The 19,228-nt window shown below is 51.5% G+C and overlaps 2 protein-coding genes across 7 annotated transcripts in view; one reads left to right on the top strand and one right to left on the bottom strand.

The window, feature by feature from the left end:
* DRC3 (dynein regulatory complex subunit 3) overlaps nucleotides 1-806 on the top strand; it is a 34,224-nt gene extending 33,418 nt beyond the window's left edge. For 4 of the 6 annotated variants that reach the window (XM_045487590.1, XM_045487589.1, XM_045487593.1 and 1 more), the window contains 2 exons: nucleotides 26-157; nucleotides 518-806. In XM_045487590.1, coding sequence (XP_045343546.1) covers nucleotides 26-157; nucleotides 518-631 — 246 coding nt within the window. In that variant the 3' untranslated portion in view covers nucleotides 632-806. The remainder of the gene's footprint in view (nucleotides 1-25; nucleotides 158-517) is intronic. The other 2 variants (XR_006714745.1, XM_045487594.1) reach the window with 2 other exon arrangements.
* Nucleotides 807-1,874: 1,068 nt separating this feature from the next.
* On the bottom strand, nucleotides 1,875-19,124 carry ATPAF2 (ATP synthase mitochondrial F1 complex assembly factor 2). The gene is made up of 8 exons (XM_045487605.1): nucleotides 18,816-19,124; nucleotides 8,442-8,486; nucleotides 8,038-8,183; nucleotides 7,427-7,524; nucleotides 5,975-6,055; nucleotides 4,653-4,765; nucleotides 4,006-4,121; nucleotides 1,875-2,233 (listed from the first exon to the last, which is right to left on the bottom strand). The coding sequence occupies exons 1-8, from the start codon at nucleotides 18,946-18,948 to the stop codon at nucleotides 2,096-2,098; spliced, it is 870 nt and encodes a 289-aa protein (XP_045343561.1). The 5' UTR covers nucleotides 18,949-19,124; the 3' UTR covers nucleotides 1,875-2,095.
* Between the last annotated feature and the right edge of the window lie 104 nt (nucleotides 19,125-19,228).

Here is a 19,228-nt window from a genome sequence, read left to right as displayed (position 1 = left end):
TCCCTTGACCTTTCTCGCTCACCAGCTTTTTGTCGACAAAGACACGATTGTTAATGCTGTTGGGACGTCGCATGACCTCCACCTCCTGAAGATCGACAATCGAGAAGATGAGCTGGTGACGCGGACCAACTCTTGGTGCTCACACTTAGTGGACGCGGTGAGTGAACGCGCGTCACGTACGCACTGTGCCCAGGTCTCTAGCTACCGGCCGGAGAGAAAGGGCAACTCTTTCCCCGGTAGCATAGACTCTTTGCAATAAGAAATAAAGTAGGATTAAGGATGGTACAATTCCACACTGAAGACAGCGTTTGCCCCCACAGACTTTAAAAACCCCCGTGCTAACCCGTCCTAACTCCTGCCTCAAAGACACAGATAAGTGGATCGAGGAGGCTTTAAAGTAAATGCGGATGGACCTATGCACATTTCAAAGAACGATTTCCTTTCCCCCAAATCGGACTCAGAGAACATAAGCGAGTTCTCTGACTTAAGGACCTCGGGCTTTGGTTTCGCCCCTCAGATCCACAAGGATGAGATCACGAGGAACCGCAGGCGCGTGAAGGAGATCCATCAGTATGTCGACCACGTACAGAACGAGCTGGACAACCTGGAATGCAGCGAGATCATAGATTAGGGCTGCGCCAGCCCAGACGGTCCTTCCCGATACAGCCCTCAGCCCAAGAGCACACTCACGCGACCGACAGCCTCAGAAGCGTTTCTGGGAATTTCTCAACCCAGAACCCTCCTAACCCCATTCTTCCCCCACCCCTGGGAAGGGTAGAGAAAAATAAAGAATTATGTCATCTTTTCTCCGCTCTTTAAAAAAATAATCAGAATTCCCGTTCGTTCCTGAGCAGGAGAAACAGTCCAAGACAAACAACTGGCCAGCCTACTGAGAGCGACCTCTTGAGGGGGCTGCCAGTGAGCCAGGAGACTCTTGGCCAGGGCCCGGTGACAGCTGTGTGCCCACCGTTTCTGACGCGCCCAGGGCAGGCTGCCGGCAGTAGGCGGAGGAGGCGGACATGGTCTGAGCCCTTCTCTCCTCGTGCTGAGGAGTGACGCCTGAGGCCGCAGACCCCAGCATAGCCCTGGGGCCTGGGCCAGCCCCCCAAGGCAGAGGCCGTGGCTCCCTGTGGCTCTAAGGTTGGCTGCGGGGACCAGAGTACCTTCTGGAGGTTAAGGGCACGGGCTGGACCTCCCCCATCACCTCTGCAGCCTGAGCTTCATCTATGAGGTGGGGGTACGACAACAGTGCCTCCTCTGAGCATGGTCAAGGGGGTCAGGGAGGGCACGTGGAAAGTGTGGAGAAGCACCCCCTCCGTGAGGGGGGTGATGCCATCTTATTACTCGGGTACCAGGACAGGCGGCTCAGATTCTTTTGCTGCCCAAACTCTCGGATTCTTCCTGCTTCCCTTGCACTGGGTCCTGGCACCAGGAGACCGCACCTGCCACCCAGGGCAGAGCAAGTGGCCACGTTGGGAGGACACGGAGGGCTCCTGGAAGCAGGACACAAGTCAGGTGGCCTTGCCCTGCCTGCCTGGGCTTTTAACCCACAAACAACGCCTATTTTCTATTTTCGAGAGTAAATTATTTCTTCTAAAATACCAGGAACAGAAATAACCAGCTTAGAACAAAAAGGACTCAGTTTCAAAAGATGGTTTGATTAAAAACCGGGGGTGAGGGTGGGGGGAGTCTTCAGGCCGAGGGCTGCACAGAGTTGTGTGTTGACGTGATTTCCCCATTGCGTGAGGCTCCTGGCCACGGGCGGCAAATAGCAGAACGTGCTGTGGGAGGTAAGCTGTTTGACCTTGGTGAAACCCAGACACGACAAGAGGGACGGAGAAAAGTGGAGGTGCAAATGAAAACAGGGCTCCACATTTCCAGGGCAGAGAAATATTTAATAAAATCAGGTTGGGAGGAAGTCACTGCTTTGCTTGGCCGGCTCGCTGGCTGCCGGCCGGGGCGGGGGCACCCAGCTTGGACTTGAGCTGACCTCGACAGCCGCCCTGGGTCCTGGGGGCATCTCGGGGCAGCGCCGAGCTGGGGCGTCTGTGGCCGTGCGTGCAGCCTCTGTCCCGCTGGGGCTGCCCGCCCCGCCTCACTGCTGCAGGAGCTTGTGTTTCACCGTGGCGCTCTCAGAACAGAGGTGGACGAAGAGGGTGCCGGCGGCCGTGCGCGCCCGCAGCTCCCGCAGCTCGTAGTCGTGGGCCCACTCGATGTTGCCCCACTTCTGGATCTGAGGGGAGGACGTGACATGCCGCTGGGTGACTGGCCAAGTGTCCGCCTGCCGACCAGCCAGAGCCACGTTCCACCCCAATAGCTGGGGTGGGGGGAGGCGGCAGGTGAGAACACACAGGTGGGCAGAGCAGGCAGCCATGCTGACGGGGTGCGGATAGTTTGGGAGGGGTGCCGTCCAGGTCCAGGGCCCAGAGGCACCCACTGCCACAAATGCCACGTGCATCTCCCCCCAAGGGGGCCCAACCCGAATGCCATCCTCCTCCCACAAGGAGGCTGGTGGGAGGCAGCCTGGAAAATGTCATCCTCTGCAAGCTGCCTCGCTGGGCTGGGCTGCAAGTGCCCCCCGCCTCCCCTCCCCCCCCCCCCCCCAGTGTGGGTGGGATAAATAAATCAACCAAGGCCACATGGTCGCTTCAGTTCCGACTCCCCGGGGGTGCTGCAGAAACCTGTGCTCTGCACGCTGGAGCCGACTTGTGGATTGTCTCCAGGGCTCTAACAACTGCAGGGGAGAAGCCCAGACACGCAGTGTGGCCATCCAGATGTCAGCGGGACTCCAGCCAGGCCCTGCTGGCTCCTCCCTGGCCACAGGCCCAGCTGCCCCAGCCCATCCAGGAACTCGGGATCTGCCACGCCACACGAGCTACTGGGATCTTTGGGCAGCCCGGTCAATGTGGACAACTGTGATCTGTCGTCTGAAGAGCACTTTACAGCTTTGGAGAGGCCCCCATACGTAACCCAGGTAACCCCCTGTTTTGCGGCAGATCGAACCTAGTTCAGAGACTGATGGCCTGGCTCGGGTGCCACCATCAAATGCAGAGCCCAGAATAGAGGGCAGGTTTCCTGGCCCCCCCCCCCCCCCCCCACCTCTCAAAGCCCTCACACCCCCACACATCACTCCCTGCCTGTTTAATTGTTCCTAGCTGGCCTCTTTTGCGACAGAGAAACAGTTTTTACCCCTGGCATTTTTCTGAGCAGATGACTAGTCGGGCTTGGGAAATAATGTCATTACAAAAGGGTTTTCATCATGCTAGGAGCCGATTTGTAATAGCAATTAACCTTCTGAGGTTGGAAAGAAAGCAGTAAAAAGACTGCAGAGAACACCATAATTCTCAGAGTTAAAAAATGCAAATGACAGTGTAGCGAAACCATATTAATTTCAAACCCACTAAATGAAAACTTATGTACAAACAGCAGCCACCCGTGTTTGCTCTGCCAGCCAGATGACCCACCGTGTGAGTCAGGGCACCAAGGCTCAGCTTAGCCTCTGTGTGAGCACGAACGTGGCTCCTAGTCCTGTTAGCAGGGCCCGTTCTTCGGGGCCCAGGCAGACGACCTTGATCTGCCTGTGAACCTCTATCTGTAGATAGTGGGGAAGGCTTGGAGTCACCCAGACCTGGCTCCAAACCCTGGCTCCAGCATTTTCCGGGGGTGGGACCCATGCCTCAGTTTCCTCCTGTGTAAAAAAGGGATAACAGCAGCCCCCACCTGGCCAGGTTGTTCAGAAGAGGTGAGGCGTGAGGGGAGAGCTGAGCATAGTGTTAGAACACAGTGGGAGCCCTCCCTGCCCTTATTTTGTGTTATTATTTCTTGACGATACTCTCATCGGCCCTTAGTTTTGATTTCTGGATGTACATGAAAGTAACAGAAGGCCAAATCTACATAAGAACATTTTAGATGGGCTAGCTCCCACCCCCAGTTAATCTGAGTCAGGGAGAGGAGAGGAGAGGTGAGGCCCTGAGGTACCCCACCTTGGGCCGCTGGCTGCCTCACCTGGTACTCCTCCTCCAGGCGTGACAGCAGCACGGCCTGCTCCACTGTCAGGCGCCGGTCAATCAGGCCCAAGGTCAACACCATGGACTTGAGCTGGGTCACCACAAACTCAATCCCTGCGGGGATACAAGCCAGGTCAGGATCCAGGGCCCACCCCACCCCAAAACAGGGCAGTCACTGGACCTACACTTTGTGAGTCCCTGCAGCCCTAGACAGGTACAAAAGCGCAACCTGGGGGAGAAAGGTCACAGGGGACATGTGCTTTGCGGTCGGCTCTGTATTCTTTCCCCACTCTTCTCAGACAGCCCTCTGGTTTCCCTCGGGGGTGTGATCGCACTTCCGCTCCTGCCCAGGGTGGGCACGGGACCTGAACCTATGCTGTCAAGAGAGCTCCACCCTCTGCCCAGTGACTGGTTTGCGGATGGCCACGTGACTGGAGCCAGGCCAATGAGATCTGAAGTTGAGATGCCTGAAGAGGAGAAAGCCAACCTTCTCCTGGGAGGGTGGGGAGCCTGCTGTCCCCCTTGGACTGAGTAGAAGGGTTAGCATCGGGGCCACCCCCTAGAGTGCCCCTGTGACACTCTGGGCTTCTGATGCCTATGCCCATCAGGCCGCCCTCCCAGGCCCGTAGGAAGCGCCTCAAATACCTTGTAGGGCCCACATGTTGTAAGAGGCCAGGTGGCTGGTGAGCACTTCCCGAGTCCTGGCTGGGATGCTGGGCCCCATTATGCTGGTGGAGGAGCCGATCTCCACATCGTATCTGAAAGGAAAACGCTTCGCTGTGTCCTATTGCGTTGAAGCTGGCTTCAACAATGACACATTTTCAAGAACGGTGCTAACTATACAAGGCACAGGAGAAACATAATGGAGTAAAGGCAATTTTTGTCATTTTCTTTCATATGTAACTCATTTTTCCTGTTGGTTTAGAAATATTCTTGCTGAAATTTCTAATAGTAACACCGTGAATGGCCAGGTTGTTTTGTAAACCATTAAGGATGAGAATCTCAAGTGCCACAAAAAGCGGATAATTTTGTACCAGAGCAAAGATCTCCAGGCACCTACGCTATCGTTATATTTCATTAAACTCTGCAGTGACACTGTGCCTTCAGAGCTCTTACACAATGCTGTAGTGGTTACATTTTATGGGATCCTTTAGTGCAGTGGCTGTGCCTTTTACTATAAAACCCAAGGATACCCGGCACACTGTGGGCATTCAGGAAACACGTACAAATGAGACTGACCGATATCACTTCGGTGAAAAATGGTTTGCCAAAAACAACTCTGTGTACGCTTACAAAATACTACGGTCAGAGCAGTACCATGGTAGGAGCCCTTCCAAACTCCCCTGGAATGAAATGAAATTGAGTTCATGTTGCCACCCCATCAACAGTTTGTTCAACTTTGCACAAAAGGACCTTTCTGCTAAGGAAACATGCTGGGTATCGTCAATTCCTAGAAGCCTTACATTCACAGGATAAACGTTACCAGACTCGTCCTCACGTGCGTACGTATCACACACGCCGTTTTCGGATTTAGTTTAATGGTACAGCACTCGTGGCCATGATAAAGACGGTAACTGCCCAGATCTGAGTATTTACCGTGTACCAAGCGGGATACTGGGCATCACTTTGTTTGCTCCTCACAATACACTAAGAGGTGGGGATTATGAGGACCACTCACAGACAAGGAAGCTCAGAGAGCTCACGGCACTAGCCGCGGGTCACCCAGCCAACCGTGGCAGAGCTGGGGCTCCATCCCTACGTTCGGCACAGCGCGAACGGACGGCAGGTGCTTGGTGCGTGGTGACTGATACTGACTTGAGGAGGATTTTTTCCCAAGGTGCCCAGTCCCATCCCTAAACATGCGAGAGGTGCTGAATTCTGCAGGTCAGTTAGCCAAGGGCTTTGGTGGTCCAGCGTGCCCCCTGACCGCACCAGCCTGCCCAACACTGTGGGGCCGCGCCTCTTACCTTTCTTCGGCCCATTCGATGATCGGGTCCCACTCGTTCCTTTGAAGTTCCACTAATGTCGCTGGCTCATCCACCCTGTAGCTAATTCATTGCAAAAATCACCTTCGTTACTAAAAAAGTACAATTCTTTCACTCAGTGACAGACGATGGAAAAACACAAAAGGCCACCGCAAAAAACCTCTCCACTCAATTCCCCCCACCCAGCCCTACCAGTCCTTCCTGAAAGCAGGAGTTCTCAAAGTGTAGCCTTGGGGCCAGCAGCAGAGCGTCACCTCAGAACCCGATAGAAATGCCAGTTCTCTGCCCCCACCCCCCGTCTATGGAAAGCAGAAGCTTGAGGGGTGGAGACCAGCAATCTGTGTTTTAACAAGCCCTCTAGGGGATTCTAATGTAACCTTGGGTTTGAGAACCACTGTCCTAAATGTCCCCGGTCATCTGACAGGCCAAGGCTTACAAAGCGGTCAATGCCATTCTGAACACTAACACTGCACCCCCAGATCCACAGGATGCTGATCCTAGGATGATCAGGATCCTGGGATGCTGTGCCAGAAGCTCAGTCACTGCGTCCCTACCTACCCTAACCCTTCCGAGAGACTGTGCCCCTGGCCACAAACTGCCCGTGGGCACCTCGTGAGCCCACATGCTCCTGGCTACACATGCAGCTGCTGGCTCGGATGCCTGACGCCACGTGGTGCCACTTATTGTGACAAAGAGACCCAGAAATGGGAGTCGGCTGAGGGGAGCTGCGCGGCAAGGCCTCACGGGGCGGGAAGACGAGGGGACACCCTGGAAGGCCACCGTGCGGCGTGAGCAGAAGGGAGAAGAGACACCGTGAGTGCACAGGAAAATGGACCGCTGCAATGATCAGGCTGTGGGACAGCTCAGGATTCTAGAGCATTTGGGCTGGCCGACATGTGCCGCTCAAGCGCTTCTGTCCTTCCCCAGCTTGCCTTCAACACCACCGCCCAGTTAGCTGAAGAACACTGGCACGGGAGGGAGGATTCAGAAGTGGAAGCAGCCAGCTCCTGAGAACGAGTGACCGTCTCCGGGTCCAAGCTGACGAGTGAGAACAACGATGCCTACGTGAGAGTGTGCCGGTGGCCACAGGTCCAGCATCGAACGCCCCACCGGGAGTTGGCCAGTGACCCCCTTGGTCCTGGAGCCCGTGAGAGCTACATATGCTACCCTACCCCGGCCCGGACAAAAGGACAGCTGCCGGGCTGCAGAAAGGAACGCCCGGGGCTCTGACACTGGTGTACCCCGAGGAGCCCTCCCTCCCAGGGACGCGCAGGGCGGGCGGCTAAGTGGTGATGTCAAGCAGACCGCCTCCCTGCCCTCTGAGATAAAGGAAAAGGGTCTGCATCTTCCGCTGATAACTGTCTGGGCAAATGAGGCAAACAGCCCAAGGGACCCACTCAGTCCAAGGGGAATGCCCATCTAAATGTCAATTACCAGATGGTGTCGGTGTCCAGAAACTTCACAGCCGCCTGGATCAGCTGGTCCTTGTTTCGCTGGGTAGGGTTGTCTAGAGACGTGTTGCACAATGTGGTCTGAATCAGGAGGCAAAAAGCCCCGTCACCACCACTGGGCCCAGGCAAAAAAGCACTGCGTCCCAGGGGACACTGCCTCCAACCACAGCAACACGGAGAACCAGACAGCACCGCCCAGGAAGTGCTGGAGCCAAAGCGAAGCCCCCGGCCCCACGTGTCTCCACAACTCCAACTGTAGCACATCTACCGAGAGCTCCGTGCCACACGCTGTGTGTGACAGCCCGTGGGCCCGTGGGCTTCTCACAGCAGCCCTGGGAGTAATGAAGCTGCCCAGGTCTCGTGCTCTCCACTACCAGGCTCTGCTCTATGTAATTGAATCCTTATGACATCCTTGTTCTGAGCAGGGGGACTGCAGCGGGCCAGACCAGCAGGGGAAGGGTCAGCACGCTCAAGGAGGCGAGTGTGGCTGGAGTCCACCCCTGAGGGCCTCATCTGAATTTGGAAAAGACTCTCAATTTTTGCCAGGTACCCTAGGAAGCCAGCAGTCGGGGTATACGTTCATGAACTTGTTACCAGGTGCATGGTGTAGAACTTGATGGTGTCCTGCTGGGAGTCCCATTCAGTGGCCACTGCGATGGCCAGGGCCTCGCTGGGGACGGTAAAGAGCTTGGCTTGGGGAGTTTTCAGCTTCCTGTGGTCCAGGTTTATCTCAAAGCCACCTTGAAAGATCAAATGAAAACCTCTCAGGGATTGTTAAGTGGAATCGAGTGACCATTCCTATATTTAGCTACTTGAATTGGTGCAGACAAAGACAACTCTGAGTCCCTTCACGGAGGGCTTACAGAAACCTATCCAACAAAAGCGCGAAGGGTAATCTCACTGCTGAAACCAGCTAGAGATGAAAAATGTTTCTACCCATTCACAGAAAAAAAAAAAAAAAGAAAGAAAGAGAGGCAGTCAAAACTTCAGACACTCACCTTCACCCTGTGTGATGCTGACATTCTGATAAAACCTCTTCCTTTCTGTAAAAAAAGATTTTTCAAAAAGGCAGTTTAAAATAATGTCGAGACGGCTCAGGAAGTGACAAGACCAGCTAGTGTCATTACTGCTAATGCTGATTGATTGGCTTGATTTTCATATCACTATTCAAGGTCTGCCCTACTCTACGCGGCATAATCAACAGCTTCTGATTAAAGCTGGAAGGAGGAGGGCATGCACTCTCCAGGGATGAGGGAGGAACAGGACATACTGGTCATGCCCCCGCCAGCCCCCGAGCCCAGGAATAGTCTGATCACGAAGCATTGCAAAGCTGCAGACTGTCTGACGTGACAGATTTTTCTAGCACTTTGTGCTTTAACGTCTAAGCATGCTCCTCCCCCAACACCACCCCCACCAGCACTGCCCCCATGCCAGAACAACGTGCTCCCATCCAAAGATCGTATCTGAATGTGATAAAGCCCGAGATCCATTTTGGGCAAGGGTCTGATGTCTCTAAGTAGGCAAGAGAGGAAAGCCAGTGTGGACGTACGTGTGCACGTGTGTGGTAAGGGGAGATCCCAGGAGCATTTCTCATCCTCTCTATCCAATTAATTAACCTAATTAACCAGCTTGCCTGTGTATTCAACAAGAACTCCAGGCAATTCCTTTTTTTTTTTTTTAATTTTTTTTAATGTTTATTCATTTTTGAGAGAGAGAGACAGAGTATGAGCAGGGGAGGGGTAGAGAGAGAGGGAGACACAGGATCCGAGTTGTCAGCACAGAGCCTGATGTGGGGCTCGAGCCCATGAACCGCGAGATCATGACCTGAACTGAAGTCGGATGCTTAACTGACTGAGCCACCCAGGTGCCCCTCCAAGCATTTCCTTTAAGAATGGGGAAACAGGAGGGGCGCCTGGGTGGCGCAGTCGGTTAAGTGTCCGACTTCAGCCAGGTCACGATCTCGCGGTCCGTGAGTTCGAGCCCCGCGTCGGGCTCTGGGCTGATGGCTCAGAGCCTGGAGCCTGCTTCCGATTCTGTGTCTCCCTCTCTCTCTGCCCCTCCCCCGTTCATGCTCTGTCTCTCTCTGTCCCAAAAATAAAAATAAACATTGAAAAAAAAAATTAAAAAAAAAAAAAAAAAAAAAAAAAGAATGGGGAAACAGGAGTGCCTGGGTAGCTCGGTCGGTTAAGCATCTGACTCTTGATTTTCACCCAGGCCGTGATCTCACAGTTTCATGAGTTCAAGGCCCATATTGGGTTCTGCGCTGACAGCACAGAGCCTGCTCTGGATTCTCTGCCCCTTCCCCTCTCATGTGCCGTCTAGCTCAAAATAAACTTTAAAAAAGTGGGGTGGGGTGGGGAGGGGGAGAGGAATATGTGTCCTATGATATGTGAGAATAACCTGAATAAAATCTTGTATGAAAATGTAAACAAATCCCCCCTCTTCTGCTCGGAGGGCTTAAAAACCAAGAGGGCCTCATAGGAATTATGCAGATTCCTTCAGCTAATGAGGGACAAGTAGGTCACATTTTGGGAGCTAAAAACCATAACCCAGTCTTAACCTTTGTTAGCACAAAACCTTGACTCTTTCATTCGTTCCTGCTGTTCCATATTCACTGGGTGCTAAAAGCCTTCAGAGTCCATTAGTGAAGTTACTTGTTGGAAACAACAATGCAGCATGTGGAGGAGGGAACTCATTAGTTTTTAATGCTTTTTAACTTCTTTTAGTGCTTAAAAAAAAAAAAAAGCAAACCAAACATAAATTAAAATGAATTCAGGGGTGCCTGGGTGGCTCAGTCAGTTAAGCATCTGACTTTGGCTCAGGTCGTGATCTCACAGTTCGTGAGTTCAAGCCCCGTGTCAGGCTCTGTGCTGTCAGCTGAGCCTGGAGCCTTCTTTGGATTCTGTGTCTTCCTCTCCCTCTGCCCCTCCGCGGTTCACACTCTGTCTCTCTCTCTCAAAAATAAATACACATTAAAAAGAATTAATTCAAATAGACTATGAAAATCAGGAGAGCTTCGTTTGTGCATGGCGGGGGTGGGGAGGTAAAACGGAGGCAGAGTATCTGGTCTTCCTCCAAACGTGGTATTTTCAGGTTTTCCACGACCCATCAGTTTTTCCCAAATTTCGTGTTCTATCATTGATGCTTCGTGTCCAAAGTGCATGTCCACAGTCACGCTTTTATTAAAGCCCAACGGGTTTCCCACTTCCAAAAACCGTATGCCTACCAGGTGCCAGGTACTATTCTAGGTATGTGGGATAAAACCATGAATAAAAATGACAAAAATCCCTGTCTTTATGGAGTCTAAACACTTAAAAAATAAATAAAGTGGCAGGGTCTGGCCACCGAGATGCTCCTGCATTATTATGGCACGAGTTACCACCTTTCCCTGAAATGCTAACAGTGATTCTCTCACACATTTGACTCCAAGATAGAAAGTCTGCGCCATCCTGGTGCTTTCAAATGCCCCTACTTCACATGTCACGTTTGGGTAGCAGATGAAACACGAGCCTGGAGGTCTCCTTGCATAGGTCTGGAGGCACCCGGACCACATCCCTATGTTCTCCAATGCCTGAGCTGGGCAACGTGTCTAAAGCCAGGCCAGACAGGAAGTGGGAAGAGATCTGAAAGCTGACTCATCACCAGTGGGGGAAGGATCTGCCCCCATCGGCAGGAAGCACCACCGGAGAGCATTCTAGCACACAGCGCGACACAGCCCCGGAGAGTGGGCCCAAGAGACCTGGACTTGGGGCAGAAACTGACAACACAGGATGAACCTTCCAAAGCTGGCAGGACAGTGAGGTTTCCCACGAGGGAAGTCTTTTTTTCTCTGCTTTGCTGGTCAGGCTTTGGTTCCTCTGTCCTGGTCAGGTCCCCCTCTGTATCTGATTCCGAAAACTGGAAGGGAGTGGAAAGGCTAGAAGGGCAAGGATGGGTTAACCCAAATTGCTCAAAACAGCAGTAAGCCATGCAGAAAGAGACGACAGCCCTGGGCGTAAGGGGCACAAAGTCTGCCGGGCTTCAGGACAGGGCAGGCCCACGTGCGGCATGTTTTAAACACGTGCTCACCTGAATGCAGTGGACACGTGGAGGGGCAAACTTCAGGCTTAGAACAAACTTCCAGTGAGTAGCGACCCTGTTCCAGGAAGGGGAATAAGACCTGGGGGTCAGAATCAAAGCTCACCCCTGCTCTCAAGGCACTTCCTGTCTACTGGGAAGCTGAACGCGAATCCAGCCAAACAGTAAAGTGATTTTGAAGGCCCAAGTACAAGGAACACTGGAAACACACACAAACACACGCACACACACCAGGAGAGCCTAATCTCATCTCATCGCGGGCTAAAGGAAGACCTCCAGGCAGTCAGATTTCATCTGAGACCTGATGGAGAGGCGGGAGTTGGCCAGTCTGCACTGATGGATTCTTTTTTCGGAGGGGCGGGGGTGGGGGTGTGTGTGGAAGGAATTTCCAGCAGAAGAAACTGCTTACAGGAAGATCTTTGGCCTCATGAGAGCATGAGAGTTTGGAGAACTAAAAAGATGGTCAGAAGGACAAGAACGTAGCTATCCTGCAGAGGATGGCTCGAGATGCCCAGAGAGGGTGGTGAGGGCCAGATCTGGGGGAGGGGGCTGGGTAGGTCACAGTACGGAGGCAGAGGGAGCCAAGTTAGAGGTTCACATAGGAAAACAAAGCCAGGATCTGGAAAACTAATTTGGTGGAATCCATGCCCCCCCAACAATGTCAAAAGATGGAGGTTCTTCACCTGAACCCTCAAAGGTCTTGGGTCACGTAAAATAGATCGTGAGACCAGGAACCTCTGAAGCACCCATATTCTCAGTGAACACAGGACTAGCTGTCAGCAACAGGGACCTCATCTTTAAAGATGAAATTAACACCTAAGCCTTGTAGGATCACACAGAACTTGGGTCTGTTCTCAGTATGAATTGCTCTCTTTACAGAACATCTGTTTCAGTGGCAAAAACACGGTCGGTGCCTTTTACACGTGGACTATGTAGATATAAAGACATAGGTATGTGAACAAGTATTGAATTTCAAAAGCTAGCCCCAAGAAAATAGGCTATATACACAGAGAAGCAGCGAGCGACTTTAAAACCCTGCTCATGTGATGAGTGACTTGGAAATTAATGACCATCAGGTCCTTCTCCTATGAGGTCATTTCAATCCATAAAAAGAAACAGGCCTGTTGGGGCTCAGTCGGTTAAGTGCCCGGCTCTTGATTTCAGCTCAGGTCATGATCTCACAGTTCCTGGGTTCGAGCCCCGTGTTGGGCTACATGCTGACAGTACTGAGCCTGCTTGGGAGTCTCTCTCTCTGCTCCTCCCCCACGTGCACGTGCGCGCACACACACTCTCTCTCAAAATAAATAAACTTAAAAAAAGAAAGAAAGAAACAGGCTGTTTTCTGTGTCCCTTCTCCTACATTCCTCCTCCTGTCCTAGGCTTCATGGACCAATGAGCAATCTTTCTACCAGCCTCAATTTTCGCCAGGCCTTTGCTTTGGAAAGACTCAAAGCTTCAGAACTACAACTCCCACAGTGCAGCAAGAACAGAGAAAGTGCCCTCTGGAAGGTCTCAACACCTTTATCTTTTTAAACAGTGCCATCTGGTGGGCCTGAAGCCTTAAAGCTAGATTCTGACTTTGGGCATGACTCCATCCATAATCCTAGGGCGGCTCCAGACCATCTATTTCAGAACTGACAGCCTGAAAATAAAAAAGACAACCCAACTAAAAAATGGTCAAAGGATCTGAATAGACATCTCTCCACCAAAGAAAATGTACAAAAATTAGCACATGAAAAAGATGCTGGACTTCATCACCATCAGGAAAACGCAAAACAAAAGCGGGAGAAACCACTTTGTAACCACTGGGATGGCTATAATTAAAAACAGGTAATGACAAATGTTGACAGGGATGTGGCCAAATGGGACCTTCACGCAGGGCTGGTGGAAATGTAAGCTGGTACGGCCACCTTGGGAAAGTGTAAGCAGTTCCCCAAAAAGTCAGTTACCAGTTGACCAACAATTCTACTCTCAGATATGTGTCTTTGAGAAATGAAAACATACACCCACGGGACACCTGGGTGGCTCAGTCAGTTAAGTGTCCGACTTCAGCTCAGGTCACGATCTCGCGGTTCGTGAGTTCGAGCCCCGCGTCGGGCTCTGGGCTGATGGCTCGGAGCCTGGAGCCTGTTTCCAATTCTGTGTCTCCCTCTCTCTCTGCCCCTCCCCCATTCATGCTCTGTCTCTCTCTGTCCCAAAAATAAATAAACGTTAAAAAAAAATTTAAAAAAAAACCATACACCCACATAAAAAGTTGTACACACACACAACTTGTACACAAATGTTTATAGCAGCATTTGGAATAGCCAAACGATGTTAACAACCCAGACGTTCATCAGGAGATGCATGGAGAAATAAGATGTGATATGGCCATACAACTGAATATTACTCAGCTATGAAAAACACGAGGGTACTGATACATGCTACAACTTGGATAAACCTTGAAAACAGTCTAAATGAAAAAAGAGCCTGCCCCCAAAAGACTGCATTCCATTTATGAAATGTCCAAACTAGGGAAATCTACAGAGACAGGAAGTAGAATAGTGGTTATCTAGGGCTAGAGGGATAGGGAGGGAAGGAAAAGGTGATGGCTAAAGGGCACAGGGCTTCTTTTGGGGGTGATAAAAATGTTCGAGAACCATGGTGATGGCTGTACAACTCTGTGAGGATACTAGAAACCACTGCATTCTACATTTTAAATGAGTGAATTGTAAGTGAATTGTCTCTCCATAAAGCTGTTAAAAAAAATTTCTTTTTGGGGCGCCTGGGTGGCGCAGTCGGTTAAGCTTCTGACTTCAGCCAGGTCACGATCTCGCGGTCCGTGAGTTCGAGCCCCGCGTCGGGCTCTGGGCTGATGGCTCAGAGCCTGGAGCCTGTTTCCGATTCTGTGTCTCCCTCTCTCTCTGCCCCTCCCCCGTTCATGCTCTGTCTCTCTCTGTCCCAAAAATGAATAAACGTTGAAAAAAAATTAAAAAAAAAAAAATCTAAAAAAAAAATTCTTTTTTTTAACCAGGCACCAGGGTTGGGGTGCCTGGGTAGCTTAGTCAGTTGGGCATCTGGCTCTTGATTTCGGCTCAGGGCATGATCTCACGGTTCGTGGGATTGAGCCCCACGTCGGGGTCTGCACTGGCAGCACAGAGCCTGCTTGCGGTTCTCTCTCTCTCTCTCTCTCTCTCTGTCCCCCCCCCCAAATAAATAAACTTTAAAAACTCTTCGGAGCAAATACATCTGCCATAGCAATTAATGTAAATGAGCTAAATCACTAAACACGTTTTTTTTCCCAATTGCTCTAGCATCCTGAGGAAGGGTTGGCCAACTTTTCCCATAAAGAGCCAGAGTAAATATTTTGGGCTTGGTGGGCCATATGGTCTCTGTTGCAATTAGTCAGCTCTGCAGTGAAAGGAGCCTTAGATTATACGAAAATGAATGAGGATGGCGGTGTTCCAATAAAACTTTATTTACAAAAACAGGTGGCAGGCTGAGGGCTCTGTCTACAGAATCTCCCGCAACCCAACACAGCCGCTCTATAAAGGCAGGGCAAGTAATGCCTCTGAGGTGGTAGAGATTCTGAGAAGCTAAATGACTTGTCCAGGTGACAATTTAAATTTTTTTTAATGTTTATTTATTTTTGACAGAGAGAGAGAGAGAGAGACAGAACGTGAGCGGGGGAGCAGCAGAGAGAGAGAGGGAGACACAGAATTGGAAGCAGGCTCCAGGCTCCGAGCTGTTAGCACAGAGCCCGACGCGGGGCTCGAACTCACAGACCGCGAGATCACGACCTGAGCCGAAGTCGGACGCTCAACCGACTGAGCCACCCAGGCGCCCCATCCAGGTGACAATTTAAACAGAGGACACCAGGGGCGCCTGGGTGGCGCAGTGGGTTAAGCGTCCGACTTCAGCCAGGTCACGATCTCGCGGTCCGTGAGTTCGAGCCCCACGTCGGGCTCTGGGCTGACGGCTCAGAACCTGGAGCCTGTTTCCGATTCTGTGTCTCCCTCTCTCTGCCCCTCTCTGTTCATGCTCTCTCTCTGTCCCAAAAATAAATAAACATTGAAAAAAAAATAAATAAATAAACAGAGGACACCAGCCTGGACTTTTGCTGGGCATGGCACTCAGCCAGACAAACAGCCTCTCCGGAACACCTTCCCCCTCTATAAAGAGCTGGTGGATCGAGGACAAGCAGTATAGAGCTGGACCACCCCACACCCTCATACAGGTCTCCTTGCTGCAAAATCTCCTCCAACACCCCAGGGACCCTTTCCCAAACCCCTCCTCTCCTTCTGACACCCTTCAGCGGCACTGCCATTCCTAAGGAGCCAAGTTCAATCTGCTTGCCAACCAAGTCTTCATGGAGAAGTCCCCCACCTGGGTTTACTATTCCGCCATCCCAGAGACTCACAGAATCTCAAACCGGTAATGTCTTTGCAGTGCACTCATTGGCCTGGTTTCAGGTACCTCCCTCCCACCGGGCTTCATTCTTTCATTCCTATTTTCTTTCATGTTTGACTAACTACCATGAGCCAGATACTTCCAAGAGCCTAAACTAGTAAAGTATGCAGTAGAAAGGAAGCAGAGATGGTGGGTCGTGGGCCACCATAGTGGGAGGTGGCATCCACGAGTCTAAATTAACCCTCTGCCTGTGCCAATTTAAGTGAACTCCTGAATGTGTCCCTTTGCTTGTGTCATTATCTTCCTGGGATATTGTAAAGGAAACTCTTGTTTTCCTTTACACATTCACACAGACACCCTGTACTCCAAATGTGTGGGGGTTTTGCCACCCATCAACTCTGTGACACCAGTGGGTGTCTTACAATTCAATTCAGTTCTGTCGGTATCTGCCTGGAGATAGCATCGGATCCCACAAGGGCTCAGTCCCACAAGACTGCATTCCCCGGCTCCCTGCAGATGGCAAATGCAAGCCCAGATGGTCGGTCTCCTATGCTTCTGACCTACTGGCTATAAATCAGAGGTTCCCAGGACCCCTCCAATTTGCCAGAGTAGCTCACAGCACTCAGAAAAAAAGATTTTACTTACTAGATTACTAGCTTATTATAAAAGGATACAACTCGGGTACAGCCACACAAGGAGATGCACAGGGCAAGCTATGGGGGAAAGGGTATGGGGCTTCCGTGCCTTCTCGGGGCATGCTACTCTTCCAGCATCGCTACGTGTTCACCGACCCAGAGGCTCTCTGAACCCCACAGTTCAGGGATTTTATGGAGGCTTCATTATATGGGCATGATTAATTAAATCACAGGCCATTAGTGATCAAATCAATCTCCCGCCCTTCTCCCCTCCCCAGAGGTCCGGGGGTGGAACTGAGAGTACCAAAACTCTAATCTTGTGGTCGGTTCCCCTGGCAACCAGCCCCCCCCACCCTCCTCAGGTGCTTTCCAAAAGCCACCTCATTAACATAACCTCAGGTGTGGTTGAAAGGGCCTTAAGAATAAAACACTCCTTCCGGATTTTGTATCTCTGAGGCTATTTTAGGACAAGAGACCAAATAGCGTAACAAAAGCTTCTTCCGTAGGTCTTACTGCTTAGTAATTACAAGGGTTTTAAGAGATGCGTGCCAGGAACTGCAGGAAAACCAAATACATACAGTTGATCTTTGAACAACATGGGTTTGAACCGTGCAGATCCACTTATACCTAGATTTTTTTTTTACAGTACAGTACTGTACATGTTATTTTCTCTTATGATTCTATTATAATTTTCCTAATAACATTCTTTAATCCGGCTTACTTTAAGGATACTGAATATAATACATATAACATACCAAATGGGCGTTCATCTACTGTTCATGTTATGGCTAAGGTTTCTGGTCAACAGTAGGTTATTAGTAGTTCAGTTTTGGGGGAATCAAAGTTACATGTGAATTTTTGCTGGTGGGGTTGTGCTGGTGCCCCTAACCCATATGTTGTTCAATGGCCAACTGTATATTTCTCCTTATAGCTCACAATATCACAGATGCCCTTCCCTCTTTACTGGCTCTTCATGGCCCACGTCCAGGCCTTTCAACTTGGACCCTGACAGGTAAAAAAGCTCAGCTCCTTGCTGCATCCAACTCTCTCCATTTGCATAAAATTATGAAACTTAACAGAAGGATCCTCGAAGGCAACCTAGTCCTTCAACTCACAGAGGAAAATGAGGCCCAAAGGAAGCAGTCTCGTGCCCAATATCACACGGTACCTCACAGGTTCAGCCAGCATTAAACCCCAGACCTGTACTTCGGCCACAATGCCAAACTATCTTAGAGTTCTAGATTTTCTAAAGCAGGCAGCATTACAGCAAGGTTCCTCACCCTCTGCTGTCATCTCTGAACTTGTTCTTGCCACCAACACTCTTCCTCCTCCTCTCCACTGAACTTCTACTCATCTGTCAAGACTCAGCTGAAACGTCCTTTCATCCAAGACCCTTTCTAGAGCCTCAAAACCCCCGAGGTGGAAACAGGTGCTTCTTTATGTTCTCCCAGCTTCCTTGTATTTCCCTTATCACAAAATACTACACACTATTGCTTAATCAGACTATTATAACCTGCAGTTGACAGTGAACATCATTAGAGGGAGACCACAACTGCCTGGAAGGCCACCGTGCCTCCAGCTCTCAGCACAGAAAAACTAACTGAATGAAAAGAGAGTGTTACTACTCTTCACTCATTTAAGGCAGTCACTCCCACTCTTTCCCTAAAAATTGTCCCCAGAAGCAGTGACAAAGCCACTACCTTCTTCTAGGCCTTATCAGTCAGAAGTAGAGGAAGGAGGCATCGGGGTCAACTCCTTAGCAGAAATGGCAGGGATCGTGGTAGGCCAGTGGGAGGGAGGGCCAGAAAACCCGCAGAGAAACTGGCCGGGATGGAAGATGAATGCCGGCCGAATGCCCCCGTTCCAGGGTCCTTCTGTGCCCAGCCATGGGGACACAGAAAACAGGCCGATCTTTGCCCTCCACAAACTTCTCACAGAGTCTGCTCTGTGACCTTGGTGTAGTCCTGATCCAGAACCCAAATTTCCCTGTCTGAAAACAAGAATGCCATCTGCTTTCCTTACTGGAAAGGAAAACCATAAGCGCTGAGAAAAGCTGCACGTGCCAAATGACCCTCAAGCGGTCTGCCCTTGCCTGCGCTTCTATTCGCCCTCCCCCCACCCCCATCTGTAGCAGGACCCGAAAGCACTGCGTAACTTCGTGAGCCTGCACCCTTCCTCGGTTACCCTGCCCTGCACACAGCCGAACCTCTCAGCCCACCTTAGCCCGGCTCGATCCCTGGCCAAAAGTGAATCTGCTCTGACCTCCCTCACCTGTTGGGGGGGCATAGGCCCGGGCAGGGGACAGGGGGTTTGGCCCCGGCCCCACGGAGGCGGTGAGGGCACCCCGAGGCTGGTTCAGGAGGCGGCGCCCCGCGTCCCGCAGCCGGAGGCAGCTCCTCCACATCGCGCCCGAGAGCCTGGGAGGACGACCCGCGCGAAACCTGAGAGCAGGAAGCAGAGTGAAGGGATCCCCAAGCCGCACGCTCGGGCTGTACGGAAACCGCTCACCACCTCCCCAGAGCCCTCAGCCTCCCCTGGACGCCGCCATCTTCCGCTTGACACCAGCGGCGCGCCGTCGCTCCGGCGCGCCTCCTGCGCACACCCCCAGTCAATCAGCATCACAAACGCACCTCGCCCCGCCCCCTCCACGCCGCGCCTCGGGATGAAGACTACAAGTCCCAGAG

This window comes from Leopardus geoffroyi, chromosome E1 (assembly GCF_018350155.1).
Source record: "Leopardus geoffroyi isolate Oge1 chromosome E1, O.geoffroyi_Oge1_pat1.0, whole genome shotgun sequence".
Lineage (NCBI taxonomy): Eukaryota > Metazoa > Chordata > Mammalia > Carnivora > Felidae > Leopardus > Leopardus geoffroyi.
Note: the sequence above shows the minus strand (reverse complement) of the source record. Positions and strands in the feature narration are given on the sequence as shown.

Bases quoted from the DNA above. Each gene is read 5' to 3' on its own strand.
- ATPAF2 (XM_045487605.1), bottom strand. From the start codon at position 18,948: ATGTGGAGGAGCTGCCTCCGGCTGCGGGACGCGGGGCGCCGCCTCCTG. The intron at 6,056-7,426 runs GTAATTGACATT...GCAATGAATTAG, and splicing joins CTGGACACCGACACCATCTG to CTACAGGGTGGATGAGCCAG. The intron at 4,766-5,974 runs GTAAGAGGCGCG...TTTTCCTTTCAG, and splicing joins ATCGAATGGGCCGAAGAAAG to ATACGATGTGGAGATCGGCT.